The sequence below is a fragment of the Sciurus carolinensis genome, chromosome 11 (assembly GCF_902686445.1).
Source record: "Sciurus carolinensis chromosome 11, mSciCar1.2, whole genome shotgun sequence".
In the NCBI taxonomy this organism is placed as follows: domain Eukaryota; kingdom Metazoa; phylum Chordata; class Mammalia; order Rodentia; family Sciuridae; genus Sciurus; species Sciurus carolinensis.
The window spans coordinates 18991071-19014654 of record NC_062223.1 but is presented as its reverse complement, the minus strand read 5'-3'; the positions used below and the strand labels follow the sequence as shown (position 1 = coordinate 19014654).

At 35.4% G+C, this 23584-nt stretch overlaps 1 protein-coding gene across 1 annotated transcript; it reads right to left on the bottom strand.

Annotated features, from left to right (window-relative positions):
- Positions 1-10751: 10751 nt before the first annotated feature.
- On the bottom strand, positions 10752-11687 carry LOC124960080 (olfactory receptor 1030-like). Its single transcript, XM_047518616.1, has one exon. The coding sequence runs from the start codon at positions 11685-11687 to the stop codon at positions 10752-10754; it is 936 nt and encodes a 311-aa protein (XP_047374572.1).
- Between the last annotated feature and the right edge of the window lie 11897 nt (positions 11688-23584).

Here is a 23584-nt window from a genome sequence, read left to right as displayed (position 1 = left end):
TCTGTTTTCGTGGCTTCAAATAAGGTCTAAAGGAAAGGAAACGAAAATGCATCTGGATTTTGTTTGTCATTTATACGTTACTTCCATCGTGCCATCTGACAATTCTTATTTCAAGCTTAGAATCTCATGCGCCACACATAAAAAGCCAATGTACCATGTGATCAGTATTTGAAACATTTTGATTAATACAAAGCTCCATTACATATATGTTTATATAATATATATGTATAAACATTCATATTTCAAATTCATATTTTAAATGGATTTATGAATTCCTTTATCAACTCTTTTCATATTTAAAGAGATTTCATCTTTTGCAAGTGTTTCTCATATTCAATCACTTACGATATTCTGGAACATAGAGGTGCAAATGTTGATTTTCTGTGAAACCATAAACCTTTTTTCACAATATAGCTTTAGATGAAGTTTCTAAATTATCTGCCTTTGAAACTTATGTAGTACTTCCACAGTTGAATGACTTAGGGAAGTGACTCAGTGTGGTGTACATTCCTAATGAACCAAGATTCCTTTCCCTGTGTGTCTGAATCCAGAGTTTCCCAAATGTTCCCTCAGACTGCAATGCCTATTCATTACCCACTCTAGTGTACCTCAGGTGGCTCTTGTACCACAAAACCCTTCTACCTTTTAAGACTCAGCACAGGATTTCATTTTTTGTTTAGTCCTCAACTAAAGCAAGAATAGGTAAAGGTGAAAAAAGGTAAATCTCTGTTATTTGTGTGTACACAGGAGATTTATAAATACATCTTTCTATAAGTCCATAAATAGCACACATTTCCATACACACAAATTGGTGGTATTAAGTATTCATAATGGGGTGGTGTTTTGAGAAAAGCTTATTGCAACAGGGGCTGTGGTAAGGTGAAAGGAGAACAATAATGAAAAACTGTTTGAGAGAGTAATCCCTACACCATAACTATTTGCTGTAATTCTGCCTTATTCTAACTTCTGCAAATAGTTAAAAATGCTATATCACAAATTCAACACAGTTTCCTCAAAACATGTTAAATATTCTTTGCATCATAGTTAAATAATAACCATATTAATTATATAACTGAGACGGCACTTAAAATATCATGAAGTGTATCTCCCAACATTTGGGTAGAATAGAAGGGACCATGGAGATCACTGTGGAAAATTCACATTCTCCTTCAATGATACATACTCACTTGGGATGATGGTAAACTAAGTCCTTTTAAAAACTGCAAAAAAATCAATGATGGAAAACACTTGCATTAAAAGAAATTTTATAAATTTTATAAATTTAAGATTCAAGTGTTCTTTGAACAATTGACTAGGGGAGGAAGAGGCAGAACTCACCTACCTCAATGGAAATTCCAAATATTTTGTTTTTCTTGTTTTAAGCCCATAAGGTCCAAGTGAAATTTTATCAAAACATCTGTCAAAGAGACAAATGTACTTTTGGGGATGGAATGGTACTTTTATTCTCTATATTTATGGAATATTAATCAATCCAAAGAATGAGCATCTCCATTCATATTTTTACTCTTGACAAATGAGAAATGCAAGCAAAGGTTATGCCCGATAATTTAACTGAGTATTTTAGAAAATTAGCTTACTTTTTAAGAGAAAACACCCAACATCCTAGATAGTTTGAATCAGGAATCTCAGAGAGAAGCATTTGCAAGGGACATTAGTGCAGCCGGGGGTATTCCAGGCTTTCCACTCCTGAAATTCACCTCAACCCGAAGTTCTCTCCTGTAAATGCTTCCTGCCACTGCTCTGTCCCCCACAGTGTCTAACCCATTTCCCTTTGGCTTTAATGAGGGTAGTGTCTCCTTGGCAATGTGGTTATATCTCAATTTGAGTGAGAAAAATACATTGAGAGAAGACACCTTCATGAAACACTTCTCTTAGTACTATAAATTATAAACCTGAAATTTGCCATTTCCCAAGCAAGTGGGCATAGAAAGCATAGGACACAGTGCTTGTTAATTATAGAGTAGCATTATGAACTCAAAGGAATCATAAAGGTTACTTGTTACCAACCCCTAATTTGCTTCTTTTCTTTTGAAGCAACCATGACTAAGCAAGACTGATTATTCAGAATCATGCAAAGTGCAGTGATTACCAAATTTTTTGTCCCCACTACCTTGGTGTAAATCCCAGTTCTTCAAGCTCCTACTTGTGTTTTCTCGAGTAAATGATTCCTTTCTCTGTGTCTTGATATTCTCTTTCATAAAATTTGATTAATAAAAGCAGTTTCTTCCATGTGACAATGTTAATTCAAGAAAATCTTTGAAAACACATCTAACACACAGTGAACACCTAAAAAGGTGTTATGGTAAAAGTTGAAGGTCCAGTTTAGAACAAGATTTGCATAAAAACATGAGCTCTTTAGCAGCAGGATTCTATCTACAACCATATGTACAGTGACATCCATATGAATGTTCTTCCAACTGGAAGCTGTCAGTAATTATTGACGAAATAAATATTCTCTTTAATCCAGTTCTCTTTCCATTATGCATATACACCCTACTCCACTGTACATTTATTAGTAAGTATCTCACTTTAGGAAGAATAGGAGACTTTAAATAGATTTGTTATTTAATTTGTCAGATTAGGATTCAGTCCAATTTATTCTTTTCAGATGAAATGTTTATTTCTGGATTTCAAATTTTAAAAGAAACCAGTCTAATCCTACCTCAGAATGGAGAGTGATTTCACAATGACAGCATTGATATTAACAACCTAAAGCGTTTATAATAAAATTGACTCATAGGGACCAAATCTCTGTGGTTCAATTATTTCTCACAGAAATTTATTTAGATTATGTCATTCTGGAAACCCTAACCTCATTAAGGTCTTTCATTTTGCAAACACCCTACTTTCACTAAGGGAATAAAATCTCCCAAAAAAGGTGTAGCAAGGGGACTTATTTATTTTAATTCATGGAGAGTGTTTTAATATTTTTTTTTTATTTGGAGAAATGTTAAGTTCTCCTGTCTACAACTATAAAGTAGATGGGTGCATGGTATAAGAAAAAATTTTGGAATTTGGAAAATATTGGAAGGTCACTTTACTTTTCCTGAATTAGCTATTAACAGATTTGGCCTCATGACTTTCTCTATTTAAATAGAAATATTTCATAGTCATAGGAACGTTGTATATTTACAGACAATACAGGGTGTGTGGGATCCTCCCTTTTGCCCTTCTTCTTGTGTCCAGAGGCCTTGTCTATTTTGCTGTGCTCTATTTTGTACATCTGGAAATACGGGCAAAGCACCTTTAGTATCAAGTTTAAAACTGGCATTGACCCATCAGTAAACGATGAGATGTAGGGAGGACAGAGAAGTAGCTCCACCTCTCCTTTCTCTTATGCTCCTGTGTCAATAGGAGTAAGTTAGAGTGACAATGTCCATCAGAGAGCTCCTATCTGACTGTGTCCTGGGGAAGAGGGTGGCAAGGAATTTTCTGCTGGCTCCAGATCTCAGTGATGATAGCAACCATTTCCCTTGCTTCTTTAGGCAACAGAGTAAAGGTTTTTGGGTTTTGTTTGTTTGTTTGTTTGGTTTGGTTTTTGTTTTTTGGTTTTTGCCTCTGCATCTTCTTCTCCTTTGACTGATTTCTTTAATCTTGCTTGTGTTCTCAATTTTTAAGTGAGGTTCCCTTCAGTTAAGTCATTTGTTCAGAATTTTGTTTACACTGTACTGTATCTTTGACCCAGGTACACTGTAGTTATTAAATAAACATTGAGTTTAGAGATAGTAACAGTCATGATAATGATTTTATTTTGTTGAAGGTTGGGGGATACTTCTGGGATTCATTTCTGTACTTCTCCCTGGCTCACTGAGATGAAGAGGCAGACCTGAAGCTCTGTTCCAGTGCCTGCACACATGCTGCCTCAGCCTACTGTCCCTTCTCCCCTAGCAGTAGAACCACCATCTGATCATGAAGCCATCGGACATGGAAGGGAATGGGACGGTTCCTCTTGCTGTTCACTTTTTCTGTCACTGCTACTTTTATGCCGGGCTTTATACCCAGCTGGGATTTATTTATTTGTTTGTTTATTTGGTGGTGGGGGGGGTACTGGTGATTGAACTCAGGGGCACTCAACCACTGAGCCGCATTCCTAGCCCTATTTTGTATTTTATTTAGAGATAGGGTCTTACTGAGTTGCTTAGCAACTTGCAGCTGCTGAGGCTGACTTTGAACTCTTGATCCTCCTGCCTCAGTCTTCCAAGCTGCTGGGATTAGGGGCATGTGCCACCATGCCCTACTCCCACCTGGGCTTTATATCAAGGGTGTTAAAATGTAATATTTGGTTATTTTTGTGATTAGGTCAGGGAATCCTATTAATTTCATACAACAGTGACCATATTTCCCTGGATGTTTGAACATGTCACTTATCTCATTTTTCAGAAAGAAAAACACATGGATAAATGAAGTGGAGGCAGAGTGAATGAAAATGAACGCAGTTTTTTTCCTGAGTTCCTTCAGAAGTCACAAAATACCATGATTTGATGATTCAAAATAGAGAACTAAAAACAGGTTTCATTAAAAAAAAATTTACTTGAGAAAACTTTGACCTCCTTTTTCTCAATCTAGAGGTGAAAGACTTGATCATAGATGATCGTTGTATAAAACACAGACATCACTTGTCTTAGTTCCTAGCTGGCATTGGGGCATAGTTACATAAATAAGATCATCCCAAAGATATGCTAAAGAAGACTTTGCTCCTCTTCTGCAGAACTGATCAACAAGAGGACAGAGATGTAGAGATGAAAGCGAGTCATCAAGAGGCAGCTCAGTCCATTGCAAATGGAAAAAGCAAAACACACAAACAAACATGAAAACCCTTCATTGACATGTGGATCAGACCAGAACTCCAGAAAGAATGAGTGACTTTGAGTGGCAGAAAAAGAAAGCTGAAATGTAAAGCCATTTGAGTGGCAGCATTCAGCGTGTGTGTGTGCTATGTGGCCAACACACAGAGAATGTAGAGATGGACAGAAACCATGATGGTGTGAGAAGAGGGGTGCTGATACTTATATAATAATCAGAAGCCATCCAGGCCATAATTACACCCTCAAGACCAGCAAGGAACCAAAAATGAATGAAGTGGATCATTCCTTAAATAAAAAGACTGCGTTCAACACCCAGAAATATAACAGCATACTAGGGGCAAGACAGCAGCATATTGCAGAAAAGCAGGAGTCAGTTAAGAAGGGAAAGATTACTAAGCAAACAGTACATAGGAGTGTGGAGTCCTGAGTCGATCCTGACTGTTAGGAACAGGTCAAGATTCATGACCATGTGACCACATAGATAACTGGAAGCTCCACAAGAAGACACTATGGTTCTGAATGACACCTGAGTCTCAAGAGTGGATTTAGCCAGAGCTGTAGATCCGTTCCTATCTATTTCTCAGACTGGCATGACTGGATAAGAAAAAGCACCTTGAAATACATTGTGCAAAGATGCCAGAAAGTTGCCAGGTAGTTTTCAAATTAATTTTTTTAAATTTCTTTTAGAGAAAGAAAATGAAGAAATCAAATAGTTGATTCTCTTTCGTAAGAACACTTTTAAATTACTGAAATGTGAATATTGCCACTTTTCATGCTCTTCTTGAACTTAAGCAACTCAAAAACACCTATTTTGTTTGAAAATGAATTTTTTTTTGTGTGTGTATGTGTGTGTGTGTGTCTGTATGTGAACCTTTGATCTGTGACGCATGTCACACCATCTTCCAGACCTGTCTCTCTCATCCTCCAGCCCCATCACCTTCCTTCTATCCCTTTGCCTTCCCCTTGGCAATTAAGTCTTGAGAGTTGAATGCACTTGCTGCGTCCAGTTCTTTGTATTTTCTTCAAACCCACACTGGTCCAGTTTTCCCTCCAACACCTGGTGGAAACTGCTCTTGTGAATGTCTTCAAGGGTTTTTACATTGCTAAAATTACTCAATCCTCCCCTTCTTGGGTATACCAATAATCTTCTACTTCACTTCTTGAACAACTGTTTTCTCTTATAGTCCATGACAAGGGTCTCTCTACATTTTCCACCTATCACTTGGATTTCTCCTTCTCATTATTTTATTACTCCTTTCATTGTGATCTTTACTTTTGGAGTAGCTTGCAGATCAGTCCTTAATCTTCATGTCTTTCTTATGTATACACTACTCGGCTAATATTCAGTTTTGTGGCTGTAAATACTATCTTGATATTAAAACATCTTTATTTATATCTCCAAAACTGACCTCTTTTTACAAATTCCAGAGTCATATTCAAGTCTTGCTCCTGTTTCCACAATGACATATAATAGCAACTCAACATGACCAAAATCTTGTACTTCATGTCCTCTCAACAGAGCTTTGTAATCTACAGTCAATGATAACTCTGTTCTTCCATTTGCATAGATAAAATTAATTAAAAATATATGTCAGAGAAATTGTTATTACTTGTATTTCTTACACACTTTATAACAAGTGCAATAATTCTGTGGACTATTCATCTAAACATCTGTGTCCATAAGTCTACTACTTTCTACAATCTTGATTACTACTATCAAACCAAAGGCCAAAATTATAATTTAATTAGATTAATGTAATAGAGTTTTATAGTGACCTTTCTATCTCTAAAATAAGTTTTAATACCACCTATAACCATTTAAAACTTGCTTCTTTCTTTAGTAATCTTTGTTAACTATACACACACACACACACACACACACACACACACACATAAAACATACATATGAACTGACATGAATGGGATTATTCTGTAATTTATATATATATGTACATACATATATATACATTTCTATAGGTATATGTGTGTATGAAGAATCCAATTTGTATTGCTTTTATAACTGCTTTTTCCACCCTGTACATAACTGAAATTTAAGTTCAGTGAACTAAAACAAGATACTACTTGTATTGCATTTAAAAAGGACATGGCATATATCATTCCACTTAAACTATTCACAGGAAATTGAATGATGTTAGATTATTCTTAATTTATAAATGAAGTTTGGGAATCAGTTCTATTCTATGTTATGTTCTGACTTTAACAAATATCCAACAAAAGTAATGTTATTTATTAGTTTTATTTTATTTTATTCATTGGTTTTCGGGGAGTGAAACTTTTCTCTTTCCTATTTTGAGATATATAGTTCCTGTGAAGAATCAGATGGGATAAAGGATCAGCTGTGGCAGGATTAAGACATAATAAGTTAATTCCACAAAAGTAGAAAACTCTGCTTCTGAATTCAAGGCAAAGTAGCAGCCTTCTCTTTCTAACATTGGTGCATTATAATTATACCTAATAACTCATTGGTACATGCATGCATAAAATAGAACAATATAATTTGGTCTCCCCAATTTTATTATATTATAAGCATCTCCCCTCATTCTCTTGAAGTTTGATATTTGCAAAACACTAAATTCTGAAATATCTTAATCCAAAATTAAAATGTACATTTATTTCTCACTGAGGTAATAGAATAATTACCTTTTTCATAAACCAACTAGACCTGAGACAGAAACTTGAAAGTTTAATGAACAAAAACTATTTCTTGGACTGGAGACCCTATTGAAAATATCACTAAAATAAATGTTGTAGAATTGACCAGATCCTGCCTCTGCACTTCAGAATTCCAGTTACAGTATGATAACCAGTCATTTCTATTAGAAGATCACTTTCAGTTCATATATTTATCCATACATCCAACACCTTTTTTGTCACTTTAAATTTGGAATAGAGACACTTCTTGGTAGGGTGAGAATAGAAAGCAAATTCACTGTTGTCCATTCCTTCAACAATTTGCAGTGTGGAGCTAGATGAAGACAACTCATATAGGGTATGAGAAAATTGTCACTTGACACTAAGTCGCAAACATCTTCCCAGTTGGATAATTTTTCCCCTCCTTTCATTTCTTGTTTTTATCTTTTTTTTTTATTTTTACAGACTGCATTTTGGTTCATTGTACATAAATAAGGTATCTTTTCGTTTCTATGGTTGTGCATGATATAGATTCATACCATACATGTAATCATACATGTACATAGGGTAATGATATCTGTCTCATTCCACCATTTTTCATACCCCTCCTCTCGTTTCTTCTCAGCAGCTCATGGATCCTTCTCCAAAATAAACCATATGCTATGCCACAAAGAAGCCATTAGTAAATACAAAAAACTAGAGATACTACCTTGTATTCTATCAGACCATAATGGAATGCAATTAGAAATCAGTGATAAAATAAAAAAAACAAAAACTACTCCTACATCTGGAGACTATATAATATGCTACAGAATGATGCAATGATAACAGAAGACATCAGGGAGGAAATTAAAAAATTATTAGAGGTAAATGAGAACAACAACACAATATATCAAAATCTCTGGGACACTCTGAAAGCAGTACTAAGAGGAAAGATCACTGCATTGAGCTCATATATTAAAAAAAATAAAAATTCAACAACTAAATGACCCCTAACATTACATCTCAAAGCCCCAGAAAAAGAAGAACAGATCAACACCAAAACCAGTTGAAGACAGGAAATAATTAAAATCAGAGCTAAAATCAATGAAATTGAAGCAAGAGAACAATTCAAAAAACTGACAAAGCAAAAAGTTGTTTCTCTAAAAAGGTAAACAAATGCCAGTGGCTCAGGAGGCTGAGGCAGGAGGATGGGGAGTTCAAAGCCAGCCTCAGCAAAATGAGGTACTTAGCAACTCCATGAGACCCTGCCTCTAAATAATGTGCAAAATAGGGCTGAGAATGTGGCTCAGTGGCCAAGTGCCCTGAGTTTAATCTCCAGTACCCCCGGAGAAAATTTGGACATAGTACAGAATACACAGAAGTTATTACAATTGAATGAAGGAAATATAAAATAATGCAGCAGAAATACCTAAGAAGACTGTAGCTGTAAAATTGAATAAAGGAGAAAAATCTTTAATTTGTGTCAATGCACATGAAAACACTTACCTTCATTTGTAATGATTCAACATTAAAAGAGAAACTAAAATGCACTTTACATCCATTGTACTGGGAAACAGTTAAGAAAAATCTGACAATCTTGTGTTGGGAGGAATGTGGAATAAAGAGAACACGCCCACACCATTGGCAGGTATATGGATTGACAGTGTGGAAAATATGTAGTAAATTTAAAGATGTTCATATTTTATGACCCAGAAATAACCAACCTTCAGCAGAGACTCTTTCACTGGTATATATTTGAGAATTCCACAAGCACATTTATCACTTGGTTTTTCAATTTTCAAGAAAGTGAAAAATATTATTGTCCATCAATATTTGAATGTCTCATGACGTATTTATATATTGGCATAGGTTTCATTAATAAAATTCACTGCTGCATGAATTAGCATGAATAAACATATCAATGTCACTGAAAAATAAAATGAAGTGCACAAAGATGTAAAGTGTTTCCATTTCTATCAATTTTAAATTTAGACAAATTATACTACTTAATTCTATGGATACACACCTGGAAAATGATGTCACTCTACATAGAGATTAGAAATTAAATTTTTATTAGTTTTTACTGTAGGAAATTCAGAAACAGAAAATTAGGTAGGGAACATTGAACTTTTTAGTATCTGAGTATCTGAAATAAATGTGACATGTGAAGATTTAAAGATTAGTTGTACCTGTAAAGGAAAGTTTTATATTATTTTCTACTTTTGGTTACAGACTGAAAATAGTTCATTACAGAGTTTAAGAAGTTAAATTCTAATAATAGGCTAATAATACAGGTAAATATCAACTTATTCATCTGGAACAGTTTAATTTCCTAAGAGGAAATAATGACATACCACAGTGAAATATAAATCATTCAACAACATGTAAAAATGATGAAATGTTAACATTTAAAATCATGACAGTAAAAATAGGTAAAAAATGAAAACAGATATTACATACCTATATAGAAATAAAAGGTATGTATATTTAAGCACTTATGTGCCACTAACATGAAACACAATTTACATGTAGAAAATAATAGGCAATGATAAGGAAAGAGTAGAGGACAGGTCAACTATAAATATGAATGCACGGGCATAACAAAACCCGTGAATAAAGGCTTGGGTTGTAACTCAGTAGCAGAGCTCTAGTCTGCCATGCAAAGATGCAGAGAAAAATTTCCAGCACCAAACACACACACACACACACACACACACACACACACACACAAGACACAAACACACACACAAAAACACACACAAAAAAATCCTGTGGACATTTCTAACATTCATCTCATAATAGAGAACTCCAATGGAAGAGAAAAATTATTTGAAAGCTATTTCTTGGAGTAATAATCTGAGATAAACCCAAAAGATAATAATTACTACATAGTATGAATTAAGGGGGAAAACACAACTAATATGGTTCTTTTTGTGAAAAATAACATGGAGGTTATGATCCATAAAAATTTAATGAACTGTCAAAACTACAGAATTTGTTTATTTCATGTTCTATAACTTTGTACCAGTGGGAGTACCATGGATGGAATCCTCAGTACTTTAAGGACTTTGTAAAGCATTATAAATGGTACTTGTTTGACATTCAATTTCTATGTTTTTTTTATAGAAAAGACAAGATTGTACAGTAAACTCCAGAGAATAACACATACTTACAGTTCTGTTTCTGAATCATAAGACAGCAAAAATAATCAACAGAAAATAATTTATTAATGAACTCATAAATTGGTCACATAATAAAGATATCTTACACTCTTGTAACAAATCTAGCTTACTAAGCCAACATTTCCTTTTTGATAACTTTCCTTATTGCCCTTTTGACATCTTTGTTCCTCAGGCTGTAGATCATAGGGTTTAACATGGGACTCACAAAGACATAAAACACAGCCACGATTTTCCCCTGTTCCACAGATGTCTCAGAAGGCGGCCTCAGGTACATGCAGAACAATGTCCCAAAGAAAACCGTGACTGCTGTCAGATGGGACCCACAGGTAGAGAAGGCCTTGCGCCTGCCCTCAGCAGAGCGCATGCGAAGAATGGCTGAGAAGATGAAAATGTAGGAGATGAGGATGATGGTGAGGGAGCAGGTGAGGTTGGATCCAGCCACCACAAACATGGCGGTCTCTTTGACATAGGTGTCTGAGCAGGCCAGAACCAGGAGAGGGGGGTCTGCACAATAAAAGTGATTGACCTCATTGGGTCCACAGAAGGACAGACGAAGCATGAGGATGGTCTGGACCAGGCCATTTGCAAAGCCATAAACATAAGTAGCAGCAACAAGAGAGAAACACACAGGCCTGGACATCTTGCTACCATATATCAAGGGCTTGCAGATGGCCATGTAGCGGTCATACGCCATCACTGTGAGCATATAAAAATCTGTGATCACCAAGGCAATGAAAAAGTGGAATTGTATAAAGCAACCAGTGAAGGAAATGGTTTTTCTCTTGGACAGGAAGTTAACCAGCATCTGTGGTGTAATAGTGGTGGCATAGCAGAGATCTACAAAGGAGAGGTGGCTGAGGAAGAAGTACATTGGGGTGTGAAGTTTTGAGTCACTTCTGATTAAGAAAATCATGGTCCCATTGCCAGTTACTGTGATGAGGTAAATGAGTAAGAAGACCAGGAAAAGGACAGGCTGAAGCTCCGCTCGATCTGTCAGTCCCAGGAGAATAAACTCAGTCACCACAGTGTGGTTTTTCTTCAACATTCTGTTTTCTTGGCTGCAAATAAGGTCTACAGAAAAAAATAAATAAAAATGAACCTGATTTTTGTTATTTATTCATTACTCATCTGATATCATCTGATATTTCTTCATCATCATTTAAACTTTAAACTCAAGTGGCAAAAAGAAAATAAAAGGTGGCATATGATTAGTGTTTTAAACATCTAAATTTATAGGTAGCCCTCTCAATGGATAAATAGAGAAAGAGATAGATATACACACATGTATACACACATTTATGTAAAGGCATTCATTGTTTCAACTGAATTTCTTTCAAGGCTTTTCATATTTGAAGAACTTCTATCTTTTTGTGTTAATATATTTGTTCATTTACAGTTTCCTTCAGAATAGGAGTAGAAATGTTGATTCTCTTTCAAGGATGTCCTACAAAACAGATTTGGGTGCAGTTTCCAAAATAGCAACCATTGAAATTTACCTAGGTTTTTGTAGTTAAATGTACCTAGGGAAGTGAAACTGAGGGTAGGGCAGATCCCTACAGAGTCTCCTTTCCTGCCTGCCCACCAAAACCGGATAGTTTTCCAGAGGTTCCTGCAACCTGTAATATGTGTTCATTTATCCCATGCAAGTCTACCTCAAGAGGCCTCATACCACAAAACCCTCCTACATTTATGACCTGCAGATGATCTCCCTTGCTGTGCTTCTGCCTATCTGAGCAAATTACTGATTGCATGAGAGCAAAAGTAAATATTAAATATTTTACAAATGTAGGATATTTTTTAATAAATATGGATATATGTGTGTATGTGTGTGGAGAACTGATGAGCCCATGGTCATCTTCTGATCCTGCAGTGTCAGCAAATGCCAAGTCTGGGAAATATTCCTTGTCAAAAGGTGAGGCTGTTAACAGCCTTGACACTTGGCTCTTACGCTCATAGTTTTCAGACCTCCAGGACAATGGGCTTCCTGGTTGCAGCAAGATAATATCTGTACCGCAACAGTAGGATAGCTGCAAAAGTGTTTCTAGCTCTGTAACATTTTAGTGCCCAAGGAAGCACTTAATAACTCACCAACCATGAACAACTTACAATGCCCCTATAGTTAAGCTTTCTGATTATGAGACCCTATATAATAAACTTGTGGAGTTAGTTCTGGGTCATTGTTCCTCCATCAGAACACAGTGTCATGCCAGGTCCCAGCTTTATTTGAAAATATCGCTGTGTTTTCTTTGTCTCTGTGTTTTTCTCCATCTCCCAAAGACCTTACTGGAGATTATTTGTTGATGTTGTATAGGTGATGGCATACACACACACACACACAGACATATATATACACACATACACACACACACAGATATATATATATATACACACACACACACACACACATACACACACACACACACAGATATATATTCTATGAACAACATGAAGTATTAAATGTTTATGTCAGGGTGATGCTTAAGGGAAAAATAAGTATCAAACAACTCTGCTGGAGCTGCATGGGAGAAAGTAATGAAAAAATATATGAGAAAGAAATCCCTAGATCATAATGGTTTGCTATAATACTACCTCATTGTGACTCTTGCAAAATATGTAAAAATTTTACACAGAAAATTCAATATGGCTTCCTTAAAAATGTAAAATATGTGTATATCACAGTGAAATAATGATAGTAGGTAGATAACTTGGGAAGTACTTAAGATTCCATGAAGTACATTGCCCAATATTTGGGCATAATAAAAATGAACCATGGAGATCATGAAAGAAAATACACATTTTTCCCTCCACAATATACATCCACTTATGATGATTAGGAAGATATCTTACTGACTCTTTTCAATGTATTTCCAAAGAGGGAATCAGCTCACTTCGTAATGCACCTTGCAAACACGTCATTCAAGTCTTCTTGTTTATTGTGTTATCGTTCTGCATATGAGGATTTTGGGCTTATGGGTTAAGGTAAGAAGATGCCATTCAAGTTATCTACTCACTGAAATTCTAAATATTTTAAGTTTTTTAAGCTTATAAGTTCCAACTGAATTTTATAATAAAAATTTCCAGATAGGCAAAGATACTTAAAGTGCTGGAATGATAGTTTGATGTCTTTATTTATGGAATTATTAATCGAGATTCAAAAGGCTTGACACTCCTGGTCATTTGACACTCCTGGGACAATGTGGCAGTGTAAGCCATGGACATTCCATATAATTTAACTGAGAACATTATAGTAAGAGCCTTCATTTTAAGAAAAAGCACACACACCCTAGATGGTTTGGGTCAGGGCATCTCAAAGAGAAGCATTTGCAAGGGACATAAGTGGCTCTGGGGGCAGCCCAGGCTTTGCACTCCTAGAATTTACCTTACCCTGAAATTCTCTCACATAAATGCTTCCTGGTACTGCTTTGTCCCCCAGAGTGTCTAAACCATTTACCTTTGGCTTTGATGAGGGTAGTGTCTTGGCATGTGGTCATGCTCAATTTAAGTATGAAAAATAGAAGACATTTTCCTGAAATCCTTCTTTTAATTCATTTTAATATTATAAATTACAAACCTAAAAGCTGCTATGTTTCAACCAAGAGAGTAAGGAAATGGGATAAAATGTTTATGAATATAGAAGAACATAGTGAACTCAAGAAGTAATGATGACAGTTACTTAATCCAACTCCTCATTTTGCTTCTTCTCTTCTGAAGCAAGGGAGAGCGAGCCTGGTTAATCCATGAGAGGCTGCAGAGTGTTCCAGTTATTGGGTTTTGCATCCCTACATCCTGGGTGGGAATCCCAGTTCCTCTAGTTTGTAATTGCGTGGTCTCAGGCACATTTTTGATCTCTGTGAGTCTCAATTTTCTCATTCATAAAGTTTGGTTAATAAGAGCAACTGCTTTCATGTGAAGATATTAATTCAGGGAAATCTTTAAAAAATATTTTTGGCATGGGTAAGCACTTAAAAAGTTGGAGCTACTATTATGGTAAAAGAGGCAGATCTTGCCTAGAACAAGACTCAACATGAAAAGAAGATAAGGAACAACTGAGCATGGTGGCACACACCTGCAATCCCAGCAACTTGGGAGGCTGAGGCAGGAAGATCATGAGTTCAAAGTCAGCCTCAGCAGAAGCAAGGCACTAAGTAACTCAGTGAGATTCTGTCTCTAAATAAAATACAAAATAAGGCTGGGAATGTCGCTCAGTGATCGACTGTCCCTGAGTTCAATCCTGGGTAACCCCCGCATCCCCACAAAAAAAAGAGAGAGAAGATAATGGACAAGGATTCTCTCTAATTTTGGACTCTAAGCATAGTGGCACCTGTGAAATGCTTTCCCAGTGGAAGTATCAATAATTCTTGATGGATTTAATGTTCTCATTGTCCTAGTCTTTTTCCCTTATATAAACAGCACTCCTCTGTTTATTTATTTAAAACTAACTTCCTCTAAGAAGACTAGTAACATTTTAGAAGAGCATTTTCTTTCATCAGATTAGGATTCAGTTCAACTTATTTTAATTGGTTAAAAAGATTTAAGGAAACAGGTCTAAACCTACCTCAGAAAGGATGGTGATTTCACAATGACGGCATCAACATTAACAACCTGAGGAGTTTATAACAGAATTGTCTCAGAGGAACCAGTTCCCTATGGTCCAATCATTTCTCACAGTAAGTTAGTTGGATTATTGAAAAAAATCACAATGTTCCTATCCTAAAACTACTAGTTTCGTTAGAATTTGAGTATTGCCCAGTAATCACCTTTATCTCTGCTTCTCCAGTTCTTGGCCACTTTACAGCAACTTTTAACAATGGACTTTCTTGAGAGCTACACAAAGCTCCTAACATTGCAATTTGCCACTGTAGATTGCAACTGCAGAAAAGCTATATAGATGTCCTAGCTTCTGCAACTCTCTTGAATACAAAGAATAATGCTTGCATAGTCTTTAACCTGATACTGAGACATATATTAATAAAGATTGCTGGTATAACTCTTTAGATCTGCATCTCCATCAGAGGGAAGAGCTCCACCTGATCCCAGTTTAATCTTCAAAATCTGTGATTGTGAATCTTTATTTTCCAAAACCCCTTCACTCCTCACCTGAACTGAGAGTTTGGTCATGCTGGTCGAGACAGCAGAAGTGTGCTGGGATCCTCCTTTCCCACTCTACTACCATCCCCCATTGCATTATGGTTTTTCTCTTTTTTTTTTTCTCCAACTGGGGTTATGTATCACATTGATGGAGCTCCTATGATACTCAGTTTAAAACTGACTTTGGCCAGTGGTAAGATTCAGAAAGAGATTAGAGGAAGGGAGCAAGATGAAACTCCACTGTTTTCTCATTTCCTTCTTGTTTCCCGTTAATCCAGGGAACCTTGTTGGAGTGTGTTTGGGGGAAGAGGGCAGTGAGGAATTTGATTCCTGACTTCAACTCTCGATGAGTTTTGGTGACAGCATTAACTGCCATGGCTCCATCAGGTCTGAATTTGGAAATTATTTTCTGCCATTAGACTCTGCACTTTCATATGCCTTGAAAAATGTCTCTTATATTGCATTTTCAAATTTTTATTAGATTACCTTAAGCTTAACCATTGGTGGAGAATTTTGTTTTATGCTGTGCCTCTGTTCCAGGTCAGAGGGTCACACAATGGTTAATTATTAGATATATGTTCCATTAAATGTACAAGAGGTTTAATAACAATATTTTTTTTCTGTTGAGACATTAAAATATCTCTGGTGTCACCATTTTTGGAGTTTTGGGGTCCACTGAATCTCCTTCTTGATGGATTTTTACTCAATTGACAAATTCACTTGAACATAGATATTATAATTTTCAGGAATATTGTGTTGCAGGTAAATTTGAGTTTGCAAATGTGGCATAGAAGTGTTGTTGTGATCCTTTCTTCTGAATTGATTTGCAAGAGACTCATCCTACAGGAAAAGTCATCCACAGACTGAAGGTGAAAAGATGGGGAAAAGCATACTGTTTACATGGGACTCATAAAAAGTACAGGTAATTATTCTCACATCAGATAAAGTAGACTTCAAGACAAAATTAATTAAAAGAGACAAGGAAGGTCACTTCATACTGCTTAATAAGAGAATCACACATTGACAAGATATAATGATCATAAATATTTGTTTCCCAAACAATGGAGCATCTAGGCATATGAAACAAATTCTCAATATCAAGAACCCAATCAATAAATGGGTCAAGAAACTGGACAGACACTTTACAGAAGAAGATATACAGGTGATTAACAAATACATGAAAAAGTTTTCAACATCTCTAGTAATCAAAAAAATGCAAATTAAAACAACTTTAAGATTCCATCCTACTACAATTAGAATGGATACTATCAAGAACAAAAGCAATACTAGGTGTGGCATGGATGTGGAGAAAAAGGCACATGTGTACATTGCTGGCAGAGTTGCAAATTGGTGTATCCACTGTGGAAAGCAGTATGGAGATTACTCAGAAAACTTGGAATGGACTCACCTTTTGACCCAGTTATCCCACTCCTCGGTTTATACCCAAAGGACTTAAAATTAGCATATATAGTAACACAGTCACATCAATGTTAATAGGAGTTCAATTCACAATAACTAGATTGTGGGACCAACCTAGATGCCCTTCAACAGATGAATAGGTAAAGAATCTGTGGTATCTATACACAGTGGAATATTATTCAGTCACAATGAAGAATAAAATTATGGCATTGTCAGGTAAATGAATGGAATTGGAGAATAGCATGCTAAGTGAAATAAGTCAATCCCAAAAAACCAAAAACCAAATGTTTTCCCAGATAAGTGGATGATGATACATAATGGGGGTAGGGTGTGGGGGAATGAGAGAAGAATGGAGGAACTTTACATAGAAAGAAATGAGATGTGGAAGGGGACGGTGGGGTATAAAAGATGGTAGAATGAGACAGACAGACATCATTACCCTGTGTACATGTATGATTACATGAATGGTGTGAATTTACGTTGTGTGCAGCCGTAGAAATGAAAAGTTGTACCCCATTTGTGTACAATGAATCAAAATGCAGTCTGTAAAAATACAAAATAAAAACATAAAATAGACCACAATACAATAATACTGGGTGATTTTAACACACCTCTCTCACCACTGGATTCACTTGTGCAAACAAACTACATAAAGATTCTATAATACTAAAAAAGGCAATTAATCATTTGAACCTAACAGACAGCTGTTGAATATTTCATCCAGCAATGACTTAATTCACATTCTTCTCAGGAGAACAAGGAACATGTTCTAAAATAGACAATATTTTAGGTCACAAAGCAAATCTTGGCAAATACAAAAAAAAAAAAAAAAAAAAGAAATAATACTTTGCATTCTATTAGCTCATAATAGAATGAAATTAGAAATCAATGACAAGATAAAAAACGGAAACCACTCTAACACTTGGAGTTAAAATAATGCACTTTTAAATAATGAATGGATAGTAGAAGAAATCAGTGGAAAAGTAAAAAATTCTGATATAATACATCAAAATCTCTGAGACATTATGAAGGCATTTCTATGAGGAAAGTTCACAGTATTGAGCTCATACATTAAAAGAAAAGAAAGATCCCAAATAAATAATTTCACATTATATCTCAAGGCCCTAAAAAATAAAAACAATCCAACACCAATATTAGTAGAGACTGGAAATAATGAAAATCAGAGCTTAAAATCAATAAAATTGAAAAATAAAAAGAATAATAAAAAAATCAATGAAATAAAGAGTTGGTCTTTTGAAAGGATAAACAAAACTGATAAACTCTTAGCTAAGCTAATCAAAAGAAAGAGAGGAAGAACTCAGATTAATAAAACTTAAGAAGAAAAAGAAACCATCACACAAACAGTAAAATCTGGAAGATCGTCAGAAACTATCTTGAAAATTTATGCTCCAATAAACTAGGAAATCTTGAAGAATGGGACAAATTCCTAGGAACAAATGACTTATCCAACTTGATCCATGAGGATATAGAAAACTTAAGGAGATCCATATCAAGTAATGAAATTTAAGCAACTATCAAAAGCCTTCCATCAAGAAAGGCCCAGAATACATGTATTCTTAGCTGAGTTATAACAGACCTTTAAAGAAGAGCTATTACCAACCCTCCTGAAATTATTCCATGAAATAGAAAAGGAAGGAACACTACAAAACTCATTTAGTTAAGGAAGATCAGAGGGAGGATCCCAGTTTTCTCCTTCTTTTTAAAGAGCCATGAAGAACTTCAGTGTCTATATCAATCATCTTAAGGAAGAGGACTCTTTGAATTGACAGCCATGTATCCTCAAAAACTCTTCATAATTTTACATCTCCATTTACCTTACTAAGATAGGTACCTGGCACATGTAGGGAAAAGAAGCCAGTGTATCCTGTAGACCTTTCCCTCCAATACCATTCAGTCCTCTGCCTTAATCCTTTTTATCTTGCTGACACTCCTCTGTAGCTCTGTATATACTCCAGAAACATATAAGTCCCCTTGATTTCCTCCTCCTCTTCCTACCTCTCCTGAAGACAGCATGGCAAATGTATCTTCAGGACATTTTAAATATCTCAAGAATCAAATTTTCTTATAGTCAAGAGAAGAAAAGAAATCGCTACCAAGTGAAAGAAACGCCAAAGAACTTGACAATGAAGTCTTTGAAAATATTGAGAAACACTTTTTCTTAAAATTTCACCAAATTTTAATGACTAATTTATTTAATAGAAATTACAGTTTGGAGAGTGTATGAAAGGAAGTGTCTGACATAGGAACATTTCTGGCTACTGCTTCATCTCATGTATCTCTCTGTTTGGAAGCTGACCACAGTCTGTTATCTTGAAAATCATAATTGCACTGAATGCCCTACTTGAGTCTTCTCTGTATGAAATGTACTCAAGTACATTTATATTTTTCATATTTAGAAAAGTTTATATTTTCCTGAAACATATTTGCCATGAACATATATTACACATATTAATAAATCTCTATGATTTGGGTGTTTTTAGAACCAGCCCCAAAATATACGAGAGGATAACATTTTGATTTGAAACATAGCTTTTTCTGAGTATTTAAAAAATATGTAGTGGCACATACCTGTAATCCCAGTAGCTCAGGAGGCTGAGGCTGGAGGCCCACAAGTTCAAAATCAGCCTCAGTAACTCAGTGAGGCCCTAAGCAACTTAGAGAGACTCTATCTCTAAATAAAATATAAAAAAGGGATGAGGATGTGACCCAGTAGTTCAAGCCCTGGTACCAAAAAATTTTATTTCCTCTAACTTAGGTATTTTCACGTGTAAGAAACAAATTGTAGTATCTTCATCCTAGAGAAAATTATGCATTGCAGTAGAACTTTCACTATTCCAAAAACCCACCTAGGCAGAAAAGCATATTCAGAATGACAAACAAGACATAGTATGCTTTTTCACCTGAACAAACGATTATTTTATCCCTTATATATTGATGACAAACTGGCATATAAATATTTTGAAACAGGGATATTGTGATCCACACCTATAATCCCAGAGACTCTGGAGGCTGAGGCAGGAGGATCACAACTTCAAGGCCAGCTTCATCCTAGTGAGATCCTGCCTTAATATACAAAATAAAAGAATTGGGGATGTGTCTCAGTGGTAGAGCTCCCCTAGGTTTTATCCCTAAGCACTGGGGGAAAAAAGAATATAAGCAATATCTTTGACCACATGGACAAGGACATTTATTTATTCTTTTTAGGTTTATTACAACTGGTATACAAATATTTTGAATGCTTCTTTCTTATATTTGATGAAAAAGTCATGATGCCAAAACGACTTCAATTATTGTGTCACCTGAGTCCTCATGTCAAGACATGCCCTGCACCACTTCACTTTCCAACCCACCATGTGCAAGACTTCAAATTTCTCCACACTTTCCCCAAATTATAATGTTCACCTGTCAATGTTCCCTGTTGGTAAAGAAAATCCAGTAATAGCAGGGGAAATACCAGTACTGAAAATACCAGTCAGGTCGACTGAAGATCTTAAGCTTGTTTCAATCAAATTACAGCTACTATGAAAGTAGTTATCTATGGATATTTGCCACAGCTTTAGGGAGAGAATGGTTATCTTGAGTAAGGCTGCTTAAGTTTATATTTCTTACATGTGCAAAAATAAAAATTCACAGTTTATGTTGAGGAAGTGTAGAGTATATCTCCTTATCGAGTTCTCCTATCATCTGCTCCATGACAGTGTTCCTGTCCCAGTTTCCCTATCTCAGGGTCTGCACATGTTTTGGCTCAGCCTACGTTTCCTCACTTCTCCCCTGGAAGTTGAGTCGCCCACAGATCATGAAGATAATGAAGCCATCAGACATGGAAGAAGATAGACCATTCCTCTTGACATTCAGTCCTTCTCTGTTCCTGCTATTTTTATATTTTGTATTACACATGAGCAGGGTGTTAAAATCTAATGTGTGGTTATTTTAATATAAATGGAATTTATATAGAGTGGTCACATTCCATGGGATTTTTGGGACACTGAGTTCATCCCCACATTCATAAAGGAGTCTCTTGAAGGAAGGAAGTGGAGCAGACTGAATGGAGATGGATTCAATTATTTATGAGTTCCCTCAGGATCACAAAACACCACAATTGGATGATTCAAAACAGAGGAGTCAAAACAGGTATTAATGAAGAACAATATTCCTAAGATATCTTCTCCTCAGGCTTGAGATGAGAGGTTTGATCATGAAATGACCAGTGTATAAAACATAGACATCTCTTGGTCTTGGTCCTTGGAGTAGCTAGATCTGGGGCACAGATGCATAAACAAGATTGTCCCAAAGAGACAGTGACCACTGTCAATGGGAAATGCAGGTGAAGAAGACTTAAGCTTCTGTTCTGCAGAATTCATCTGCAAGATGAGAGAGAGATGTAGAGAAGAAGTGAGAATCATTGAGAGGCAGCTCAGCTCACCACAACTGGTCAAAGCAAAAGGGACAACCTCACCAATATGTGGGTCAGACCAGGAGAGTTTCAAAAGAGGTGAAAAGTCACAGGAAACTGACTGATAACCTTGAGTGGCAGGAAGGAGCTGGAATGTAAATCCATTGTGAGTGGCATCCTTCATAAAACCTCCTGATATGTGGCCCACAGGTGAAATGAAGAGGTGGGCAGAAACTTAAGGGACATCATGTGAAGATAAAATTATGGTTAGTTTGGGATTACAGAAGGGGCATTTATATTATTTTAAAAGTTTTTATCTAGAGGTTGAAATAGTTTAACAAGTGAAACCAGAAAAATAATTTAATAATATAGATAAAATATTGACTCGATCATATATCAAAATCCGTCTGATTTCCTAAGAGCAATCAATGGAACTGTAAATTGAAGCATGAATAATTAGAGGGGGCAGGGCTAGCAAAGATAGTGGAATGAGGCAGATATCAGTACCCTATGCACATGTATGATTACTTGAATGGTTTGAATCTACATTGTGTACAATCTTAAAAATGAAAAGTTGTACCCCATTTGTGTACAGCAAATCAAAATGCAGTCTGTAAAATTAAAAAAAAATTAAAAATTAAAAAATAAAAATAAAGATAAAATTTGATAATATGAAAAACAATAAAATTTTAGCATTTAAAATGATATGACATGAAAAAGGTAAAATCAAAAACATGAATGTATTATATACATATTACATATTAAAACATGTGGCAAGAAAACCTTCATATCTTTAAGAAATATTTCTAAAAGGAGTAAGAAAAAAGATTAAAACAGGAAGAACACAGGAAAGTTAGTTTCTCATAAGAGAAATTTAACTATGCTATAAACAAAAAAAATCCACTATGCGTAATATATTGTACACACACACATCCATATATTTATATAGTTGAAAGATCCAGTGCAATCTGTTCATTTATAATGATTATGAAATGGTTGAACAGCAGTCCATAATTGATAAGAGTGCACACTGTAAAAAACACAAAACACTTGTGAGGTAAATTTGATATTTCCATCAAGCATCTCATGTATGAGGATATCATTTTGTCAGTAGCACCATTTGAAAGGCATGCCATAGAGGAATAATTTGAGATACCCACCAAAGACTTTCATTAACACATAATTTGTATGAAGGATACAGGTAACCTTACCCAATAAGGTAGACAAGTTTAGGAAAAACATTTGGAGGATAGTAATACTAAATATATCCAATAAATAGTCATTATGACAACATTTGATAATTCCAGTGTTATAACAGTATCAGTATGAATGCTAAGGATGGAATAATTGGCTCCTCATTAATTCCATAGAATCATAGCAATGCCTCTGTTCTAGGCATTAAATTTATCCATTCTTTATTAAATATTCATTGAAAACTATATATATATATATACTCAATGGAATATTACTCAGTCATAAAGAAGAATAAAATGATGGCATTTGCAGGCAAATGGATGAAGTTGGAGAATATCATGTTAAGTGAGACAAGTCAATCCCAAAAAACCAAAGGATGAATGATCTCTCGGATAAGTGGATGATGATACATAATGGGGAGTGGGAGGGAGGCAAGAATGGAGGAAGGAGGGACTATATAGAGGAAAGAGTGGTGGGAAGGGTGGAGGGAAGGAAAAATAAAAGATTGAGACAAACATCATTACCCTATGTACATGTATGATTATACACATGGTATGCCTCTACTTCATGTACAACCAGAGAAATAAATTGTATCACATTGGTTTACAATGAATCAAAATAAATAAATTATTTAAAAAATATATCTACAGAAAAAAAAGAAAACTGTAAACTCCATATAATAATTTAATACATACCTGCAAATCCTATTTGCAAATTATAAAAGAAAAAAATTAAAAATAACAGGAAACAATTTGTTAAATTAAGCAGATCCCAAATTTTTCAAATAATAAAGACATTTTTACACATTTGTGAGCAGGTCTAGCTTA

What these genes read in the sequence shown, in the direction of transcription:
- LOC124960080 (XM_047518616.1), bottom strand. Translation starts at nt 11,687, where the DNA reads ATGTTGAAGAAAAACCACACTGTGGTGACTGAGTTTATTCTCCTGGGA.